This window comes from Saccoglossus kowalevskii, chromosome 15 (genome assembly GCF_978046115.1).
Source record: "Saccoglossus kowalevskii chromosome 15, keSacKowa6.1, whole genome shotgun sequence".
Lineage (NCBI taxonomy): Eukaryota > Metazoa > Hemichordata > Enteropneusta > Harrimaniidae > Saccoglossus > Saccoglossus kowalevskii.
In genome coordinates, this window is record NC_140655.1 from 14,784,830 (window position 1) to 14,795,723 (window position 10,894).

A 10,894-nucleotide genomic window follows, 5' to 3' on the forward strand; every position below is an offset into this window, starting at 1 on the left:
GAATATTGGCAAACGATGGCAGCAATAATAATAGTAAACCACAATGCTTAGCTCATTTAGTAGAGAGATTATGCATTTTCACTACTCGTTGGTCTTAAAATCCTTTGAATCACGGGTGTTACTGCTCAAAACAATCCCATTTTAAATAGGAAAAAAAATTACTAAGCAATTGCATTATGTAGTTTCAGAAAAAACTTAAAACTCATAGCATATCGGTCCTTTAATCACAATACACTACCGATTAGAAACATGATCGGTGGGAAAATTTGAATTTCATTGGGAATACCTTATAAGGTAGAGGTTACGTGCTATCGGGAACGTATTGTATTATACAAATATAAATACCTCTTGTAATTTAAAAATGCTGTTTTTAATAATTAACTATAATAATAGGATTATTTAACTTGATTTAACCAATGTGAAACTTTGTACATAGAAATGTGTTGTCTGTTATGCCCGATTCAGCATTTCCCATTTCTATGTGAATATTGACTATTCCTTGAAATATTAATATTATTGAACTGATATAATACAACACTTATCACAAGTGTACCAAAAACAAGAATACTTAAATACAAACGTCACTCACATGTGCACAACCATATCCGATAGAAATATCTTGAACACCCCAACCAGTGAGACCAACGTAAGACCAGCATCTATGAAGGTAACATATACAGAAATGTATCACTAATAATATAAACCTTCACACAACAACGCCAGCTACGGTAACGGTACAGACGTTAACTAATATGCTCAAAGACTGTTACTAATTGAGTGTTTAAAATTGTTAGTAACCTTACCCTTTTTCTTTTTTAAAGTTAATTCTATCAGAATGCCCCGCGCCCGAGTTATACGGTGGGAATCTAATACAAGTGTTGCTCTCCCAGTAGGTCATCGCTTGTTTTATTACGACAGCATCAGACTGACCTGCAATAATATAGATACATGTTGTGTACTGAAAACTTGATACATGAAAGCACAAACTATCAAACAGACATATACTTACTTGTTGATGATATCACATATGGCACAATAGCATTATTCCAACGCTTTGAAAGGCTAGTTATAGCTTTTCTTGCACCGACCCCACTTGCTTCAGCGGCTATTATTGCTTCAATGTCTGTTTCTTGCTCAGAAGTTAACTTTATATCAGACTCAAATGTATCAGGACTTTCCGTTTCTTCCGGTGGTTCGGGAGGAGGTGCCTGTTAACAAAATAAAATCAGAAATCTGACAACTTAAAATACTATGTTTTGATTTACCCCAATATGTTAATTATCACTTACTGCGTTGATGCAATGTACAAACATCGCCATCATAACAAATATACATATTGAATGAATATGAAGCATAGTAACCAATTCTTCAGAACGGTAACCAAGTCTGTAAAACCAAATATTAAAATCGTTACTAATGACACAATGAAACCACTAGGCACACTTATGTTGTTGTTGTTTTCTGAATATGCCATGATTTCTGAAATAATTATGTGCGTGTATACATTACTTAAGTGGTTGTGTTTTTACCACTCCTAGTTTTCTGCTTTCAGTCAGCCATGTTAAATTATAATTATTATAAAAAAAAATACTTCAAAGAACTGAAGACCAAAAATTTTGCAATAACATTTATGAGATACAAAACACAAATTTCTTCATTTTTGTTATTTAATATGCAGCGACAATAATCACTAATTAAATATGAACTACTGTAGACACACGGAAATTTCGTATATCCTACATTTGTTAGGTGAATGCCCATTAAAAAACATTTCCTTTGAAGCTGAATCGCAATAGGCTAATAAATGACATGAAATGTACAGTTCCCATGGGATCAGTGCTATTCGTAGTTTTAATTCTACATACAGGTAGGGTTACAATCACTGAAATGCACATATCGTTGGGTGTTTTTTTCAGGGGATATTGACTACACGCTGAATAGTGATGGTATGATCGCATTTAATTCAATACATTGTATAGTCAGAATGATGATAAAAAACATGTATTCATTTTTTTAACCTCGTGTTTGACAAAAAATAGATAACAAACTCCAAAAAGTAGATAATTAAAATAAGGTGGTTTCCAAGTCGTCAACACTAGCAGTTCTGATGAAACACCACGAAAGAAGAGACAACTACAAATGCCGAAATGAATACACGCGTGCGAACATAGGTGCCAAGCATCTATACAAATAGTAGAGCGCCATAGCAGTGTATTCAAGATAAACTGGGCATAGATGCATAATTTGACCAAGAAGCCGCACAAATGGTAATCGGTAAAATATCAAAGCAGTTTGTTTTACGTTATGGAAGAAGTAGGAGTATATGATTTCGCTAAAAAAAATTAAAAAAAGGGATGCGAAAAGGACATTTTTTTAATTATCAATAATTTGGTGCATGTCTGAAGACACGTTATTATGGGTTATAAAATAGATATGCTGAAAACAATTCATCGTTATCACAGAAATTACGATAACAATTATCATACTCACGTACTGTAGATACTGCAGAAGATACACACGCAATCGTTAGTGTCAGAATGAATTGAAACTGAGAGTACGGTGTGTTTATATGCGGTTGAATTGGCCAAGAATTTACATATTTCTGACGTAGTTTTTAAATCTTGTATAACACACCCACATACTGTTTCCAGAACATTCTGTGTTAGAAAATGTAATTAAAATATCGAAACTATTTTTTAAATTTTTTAGGTTGATTTTCGTTACAGAGGTAACACTATTTAGTAAAAAAATATTGATTTTTTCTATTGTACCTTCAACTTTCATGTTCATTCTGCTTACAGTGTTTTTCTTGAGTTATACTAGTTAAATTGGAAGTACATGTTGTAACCTGCGTGATACACCTTCTATGAACCTTTTGTAAGCATGTTCAGATGTATTTTGTTTCACTTCAAACATATTAGCTTTCTCAAAACAAGTAGTTCATCCACTGACAATAAATTAACAAAGCGTTTGACTTCAGAATGCCGACTACTTTGTCTGGGTCGTGAAGTGAAGTTATTTGATCAAGTAATCTACAATGCAGATTCCTTTTCTGGAAATTTTAAGCTATTTTACTAATTTTATTTTTTTTCGAATTTAACCATATCGTCTGTATTTTTTCTGTATTTATTACAATCCAATTTCGTGTATCCAATTTTAACGTCGGGAAAGAGAAACAATATTCGATGAATGGAATTATGTATGGTATCAAGAGAATTGCTTGTTTTATTTGGAAATAGTCAGATATGATTGTCTTTGTTCTGTACTTTAGAAAATAATATTTTTCTATGATTCTGGTATAGCAAAATTTTTTAGTTGAGATATATTCATTATTTTTTCATCCTTGTTGTGTGTGGTTTTTACGTTTCAGTGTTAAAATTCTAAACTGCTTAAAATATGTTATTTTGCATAAATTATTTATAATATGTTAACTCGGGTGTAAATGTTATTAGGCCGATTTGACATTTGTTTTACCTTTCCCGCTTATGTCGATTTCGTTTGACAATGAATAAAACACATATAAATCACTAGAAAAAATCACGAGAACAAATTTGTTTTTGTTTGAAACCTCTGACCGTTCCCACAACGACTTAGAGAACGAATAGCACCTACAAATTATTAAATAACACAACAACATAATTGAAACATAATGTTCAATCTGAGGCACATGTAACAAAATGGCAGATAAGTAGTGCTCTGACTTAAAAGTCGTAATTTTGCCGTTAACTGTGCGTCATGAAGTGAATACATGATACATATCAAATGAACCTATTTTTTCGATTAATTACTTTAGTTCTGGTATTACTCGGATATTTCTAACAGTTTATTATTTTCGAATTTAACCACTTCTTTACAATCAAATTCCGGAGTATTCAGAAAAAAGAAAACAATACATTATGTTCAGCCCAATTAAAATAATCCCATGTTTCCACCCGTGACTCTATTGTCAACATTTTGTTTGCAGATTTCTGAATTCGTATCATATCCATAGTAAAACAAAACACTCTAACCACGGAAATACATTGATTTGCATTAATTTACGTTAGCTTCGCAATTTTTCTAGTGTGATGACATGGTATTTCAAACATTGAAAACACGCCATGGGCAGATGTAATTATTTGCATGTTGTGGGAATTGGACGTCAAATATGTGCGATTACAATAAAAACGTAAATAGAAAGTATCAAAAACTACGATTGTCTTGATGTGCACATTAAAAATTGTCGTTTTTATTTGACTCTTGCCCGGCAAAACTATTTAGTTGCGATGTGGTCATTAATATTTTCTCCATATTTTGTGCGGGTTCTACATTTCAGTGTTAAAATTCTAATCTGCTTAAAATCGGTTATTTTGCACAAATTATTCATGAAATTTTAACATGAGCGAAAAATGGCATGACCGTATTTTTACCTCTCTGGTCATGTCGTCTGTTTTACAAATTGCTGTATGGCAATCTGATGTGAATTGATATAAAACACTCAAGAACAAGAATGAGTTATGTACGGCATATACGAATCATAAACAATTTCTCTCACTGGAATATCACAGATTGTATGAAGTATCCATACAAGTTCAAGATGCCTTTATTGTCAACTATAATATTGAAATTATTAGTATTCGAAAATCGCTGACAAGAACATGTAATTTACCCATAATTTTAAGACACATGTAAATCGGGTTACTGATAGAGAGTCATGAAAATATTGGATTGATGATGGATAAAACGTCAATAATGCATCTGAACATTGATTGAAGGTTGCAGAAAACGTCGACTCTAAATTCTAAGCCAAGATTCTCCTAACATTCTGCTATGTGTGAACAAAACAAATTAACCCAGTTGCAACATTTCTATTTGCTTGTTTACAAACATTGTGTTTGTATTGTTTTTGACTCCCGTGTGCGAAGCACACAATGGGAGTCTTTGCAGTTAGTTTGTCTGTATGTGTGTGTGTACGTGTGTATGTGTGTATGTGTGTCCGACTGTTCGACTGCTATCTCAAGAACCATACATCGGTTTTTGATGAAACTTGGTGCATAGATGCTCTGGGCCAATGCGCAGATTTGATTGGGTTTTGGTAAACATCCATGGATATTAATTACCTAAATCGCATGATAATTAGCTGATTTTTAGCTGTTCCATGACTGTTCCAATGATATCTAAACAACCACTCATTGGATTTTGATGAAACTTGGTACATAGATGCTCTGAACTTAAGCGCAGATTTGATGAGTTTTTGGTAAAAATCCGTGCATATTAGTAATATGCATAATGATTAGTTTTTTTCCACTGATACCTCAAGTACTAATCATCACATTTCAATGAAATTTCGTACATAGATGTCATAGGACACTGCACAGACCTGATAGTTTTTAGGGTAATATCAGTACATATTAATTACCTAATTGCACAATTAATTAATTTTCATCTTTTGATATTTCAAGTTAAGCATTACATTTCAATGAAACTTGGTACATAGATACTCAAGGACTATGCAGAGACCTGATTAGTTTCAGGGTTAATAATTGTGCATATTAATTACCTAATTTGCATAATTAATTAATTAATTAATTAATCAATTAATTTCCAGCTTTTTCACTGATATCTCAAGTATTAATCATCACATTTCAATGAATCTAGAACTATGCAGGGACCAAATTAGTTTTCAGTCAATATTTATGCATATTAATCACCTAATTTGCATAATTAATCAATTTTCAACTTTCACACATATCTCAAGTACTAATTATCACATTTCAATGAAACTTTGTACATGGATGCTGTAGGACAATAGACAGACCTGATTAATTGTGGGTTAAAATCTGTACATATTAATTACCTAATTTGCATAATTAACCAATTCTAAGCTTTCACACTGATATCTAAAGTACTAGTTATTCCATTTCAATGAAACTTAGTACAAAGATGCTATAGGACAATGTACAAACCTGATTAGTTTGGGGTTAAAATCTGTTCATATTAATTCCTAATTTAGCATAATAATTCATATTTTTTTTTGTTCTAATCATATTTCAATAAAACTTGGTACATAGATGGTCTGTTACTTTGCGCAGACCTCAAATCTGTTCATATTAATTTTCTGATTTGCATAATTAGTTTTCAGCTTTTCCATCAATATCTCAAGTACAAGTAATTTCGAATTATTTTTAATGTGTCTCCAATACTCTCAGCACATGGGAGTTCTTTCTAACCTTTCTTTGATTATAGTTAAACGGTCTTTGTTTCACACTGCTAACATTTCGTGAGCTGTCACAAGTAGAACATCCTAAAAGATTGTTTATACACGATTTACATATTTTACAAGCCTGTACATGAATAATGATTGCATAATTGTGCAATGAAAGTAGATGCCAGAATGTTCCATATATTAATAACATGTTAGAAACAAGAATCAGTGTTTTTTGTGGAGTTATAATCACAGTTGTAGACGGAAAATGAAACCCTAAAAAACTTTATTTTGTAAAGTATTATTTTGTTGGGGTATTGTTGAACAACAAAAGATTGTGATAACGTGTTTTGTTTAATGAACACAAATTCAATTAGCTTATTAAGTCTCACGAACAGACAATCAAGGTGTAGATAATGGCCATTTCATAACAAAAACAATTATTGATGTCACAGAACTTCGATATTTTTTGCATGTTATATTTATGGTAGAGCTAAAAATGTTAACAATGTCCAAGTGGTTTTTGTTTCAACATGTTTGTGTTCTTGTAAATACTTTACTGCGTGAATAAATTAATACTTCAACATTTATATGCGATTCACTTCTGAGTTGTTGAAGTATATACCTTTGTGAAGTAATTATTCATGGGCGAGTCAGTTTGATTAAGCAGTAAATAACAGTGAGGATTACTTCTACATAGATACTACATCGACAAGACCTTTCATAATAAATCAGTATTGGTTAGTGAGTAGTTCTTCTACATGGATATTACTTCATCCAGCCATTTTATAATAATACTGTATTTGTTAGTGAGTAGTTATCCTACTGGAATAATAGACCAATAAGACATTTCATAAAAATACAGTATTTCGTATTCAGTAGTTTTTTTTCACATGAATAATACATAAACAATCTTTTCATAATAACATAGTATTGTTAGAGAGTATTTCACCATATGCATATTATACTAATAAGCCCGTTAATACAGATTTGGTTAGTTAGTAGTTTTTCCACATGGATATTACATAAATCAGCCTTTTCATAATAATACAGTATTTGTTAGTAAGAAGTTTTTTTTCCACGTGAATATTATATCAAACAGCTCGTTTAAAATAATACAGTATTTGGTATTTTGTATTTTTTTCCACGTAAATATTATATCTAAAGCCCATGATATTACAGAATTGGTTTTTAGTTTGTTCATTACACCAACAACCCCTTTCCACTTATTATAACTCCATTCATGTATGTATACAGGGTTTGATTGACCACAACAAAAAACGCATTATTATTTTGAGTACGCTTTTAAACATCTAACATGCTGACTTGCATTATCTTGATGTGACGAATAGATAAAAATAGGTATGGTTCCAAGGTAATACCAATTGTTTACTATATAACAATTAAAAACAATTCATATAGGGTTTTTTAAATCAGAAGCCTACTCATGAATGCAAATACCCAGGATTTATTCTTTTTCCCCAAAAATGTACTTCCGGATATTATAAGGAAATTAAAAATTCGAGAAAATGATGGTTGTATTTTAGTGGATATATGCCGTTTTGACAGTATTATAACGCTTCTACCATAGGTTCCTATGGCAGAGATATTTTGCCTTATCTCAAACTGTAGCCTGAAATAATCATATATCTCTAATGATGGGGTACTTATTGTTGTCCAAAATTATTTTAAAATGTGGATTTTAAATAGTATCAAAAATTGCATATTTTCTTTAATAAAATTGCGATTTTTGAAAAAATATTGGACAAGTTTCTTAAAAGACGTCACTGTAACACACAAAATAATATTTATTTTTTCCATGGGGCAATAACTTCATGATTTTACATAATAGACCAATGAAAAATGTTTTGCGATTTATTACCAACTTTCTGACGAATAATGTTCTTAATACAAAGTACAAGTATTTTTGGTAAAACCTGTAATGTTATTCACAAGAGTAACACAATAAATGTTTTCATTATATATTAATTTCTGGAACATTATGCAAATTTACAGATAATACTGTTCTCTCACTGCAATTTCTCAATTTATTTTTGTATTCCGTGCCTGTGTGTGACATTCATAAACTAACTGCTTTGTTGTGCACCATAATTTGCATAGTCGTTACTCATAATAGAATTACTTCCCGTCAAATACGCTAAATTTACTCTAGGAAGTCTTTTTTCTGCTACCAATTGTGCGTTGTGCTAGATACAGATTCAAACTGATCTATTACTCAGCAATGAAACCTGCTAAGGTGTCTAAATCACATGAGCTTACCTAGTCCACGTGACTTTTGAAGATGCCTTCTTTCCGTTACCAAATTTCTGAAATATTATGCAAATTTACAGATAATACTGTGTTCGTAAATATTTTTTGTTTCTGCGCATGTGCATGTTTACGGGTTCTACTTGTAAGTGTTATATTTGCAATCTTCTCAAGATATTATCAATTGCTCTAATTAATTTGCATAATCGTCACCTATCATATAATTTTACAACAAAGTGTCTTTTCACACTTTGCGGTCCGGAAATCTATTCTGCCAAATACGTTAAATTTTCTCCAGAGATGTCTTGTTTCCGCTACAAAATTTCTAAAATATTATGCAAATTTACAGATAACAGTGTCTTCGTAATTTATTTTATTTCTGTACATGTGTACGGGTTATACTTCAAGTGTTACATTTGCAATCTACTTAAGATATTATCAATTGCACAAAATAATTTGCATAATCGTCACCTATCATATAATTTTACAATATACAGTCTTTTTACACTTTACGATCAGGAAATATATTCTGCCAAGTACGCTAAAGTTTCTCCAGAGATGTCTTGTTTCCGCTACCACATTACTAAAATATTATGCAAATTTACAGATTACAGTGTCTTCGTAATTTATTTTTATTTCTGTGCCTACGTACGGGTTCTACTTGTCAGTGTTACATTTGCAATCTACTTAAGATATTATCAATTGCACAAATTGATTTGCATAATCTTCACCTATCATGTAATTTGACCATAAGCAGTGTTTTCACACTTACGCTCAGGAAATATCTTCTGCCAAATCCGCTAAATTTTGTATAGACATGCCTTCTGTCTGCTACTAAATTTCTGAAATATTATGCAAATTTACAGATTACACTGTCTTCGTAATTTATTTTTGTTTCTGTGCCTATGTACGGGTTATATTTTAAGTGTTACAGTTGCAATCTTCTTAAGATATTATCAATTGCACAAAATAATTTGCATAATCTTCACCTATCATGTAATTTGACAATAAGCAGTGTTTTCACACTTACGGTCAGGAAATATCTTCTGCCAAAGACGCTACATTTCCTATAGAGATGCCTTTTGTCCGCTACCAAATTTCTGAAATATTATGCAAATTTACAGATAACACTGTGTTCGTAATTATTTTTTGTTTCTGTGCCTACGTACGGGTTCTACTTGTCAGTGTTACATTTGCAATCTACTTAAGATATTATCAATTGCGTCAATTAATTTGCATAATCGTCACCTACATATAATTTTACAATACACAGTCTATTTACACTTTACGATCAGGAAATATATTCTGCCAAGTACGCTAAAGTTTCTCCAGAGATGTCTTGTTTCCGCTACCACATTTCTAAAATATTATGCAAATTTACAGATAATACTGTGTTCGTAATTATTTTTTATTTCTGTGCCTACGTACGGGTTCTACTTGTCAGTGTTACATTTGCAATCTACTTAAGATATTATCAATTGCACAAATTGATTTGCATACTCGTCACCTATCATGTAATTTGACAATAAGCAGTGTTTTCACACTTACGGTCAGGAAATATCTTCTGCCAAATATACTACATTTCCTATATAGATGCCTTTTGTCCGCTACCAAATTTCTGAAATGTTATGCAAATTTACAGATAATACTGTGTTCGTAATTATTTTTTATTTCTGTGCCTACGTACGGGTTCTACTTGTCAGTGTTACATTTGCAATCTACTTAAGATATTATCAATTGCACAAATTAATTTACATAGTCGTCACCTATCATGTAATTTGACAATATACAATGTTTTCACACTTACCGTCAGGAAATATCTTCTGCCACATACACAAAATTTTCTCTAGAGATGTCTTGTTTCCGCTACCAAATTTCTGAAATAGTATGTAAAATTACAGATAACACTGTCTTCGTAATTTATTTCTATTTCAGTGCATGTGTATGGGTTCTACTTGACATTGTATAGGTTTTATCTGTCGCTCAGAAAATATCGTCTACCAAGTATTCTAAATTAAGAGATTCCTTGTTTCCGCTGAATTACAAATTACGCAGTCTTCGTAATTTGTTTTTGTTTCTGTGCCTGTGTGCCAGTTCTGCTTTTCAGTATTACATTCGTCTTAAGATAATATCAACTTAATTGCGCAAAATAATTTGAATAATCGTCTCCTGTCTTTTAATTTTACACTATACTGTCTTTTCACTCTTACGCTCAGGCAATTTCGTCGGCCAAATACACTAAAGTTCCCCCAAAGAGAGGTCTTGTTTCCGCTATCCAATATCCTCACCGTTTATCACTTCTTAATAATTGATTAGGTATTTTTTGAAATATTCTGTTTGTGAGCGTGGAAAGTTCGTTACGTGCTACACTTCGTTGATTGTTTACACAAAGTAAAAGAGAGCATCATTGAATAGTAACTACGATGTGTGATTTATGATGAT

At 31.7% G+C, this 10,894-nt stretch overlaps 1 protein-coding gene across 1 annotated transcript; it reads right to left on the reverse strand.

Moving 5' to 3' along the window:
* Window positions 1–799: 799 nt before the first annotated feature.
* Window positions 800–1,320, reverse strand: LOC146733987 (protein SpAN-like). The gene is made up of 3 exons (XM_085508455.1): window positions 1,290–1,320; window positions 1,010–1,208; window positions 800–930 (listed from the first exon to the last, which is right to left on the reverse strand). Exons 1-3 carry the CDS (start codon window positions 1,317–1,319, stop codon window positions 800–802), a joined length of 360 nt encoding a protein of 119 aa, XP_085364581.1. The 5' UTR covers window position 1,320.
* Window positions 1,321–10,894: the final 9,574 nt, after the last annotated feature.

Bases quoted from the DNA above. Each gene is read 5' to 3' on its own strand.
- LOC146733987 (XM_085508455.1), bottom strand. From the start codon at position 1,319: ATGGCGATGTTTGTACATTGCATCAACGCA. The intron at 1,209-1,289 runs GTAAGTGATAAT...TTTTGTTAACAG, and splicing joins TTGTACATTGCATCAACGCA to GCACCTCCTCCCGAACCACC. The intron at 931-1,009 runs GTAAGTATATGT...ATATTATTGCAG, and splicing joins ATATGTGATATCATCAACAA to GTCAGTCTGATGCTGTCGTA.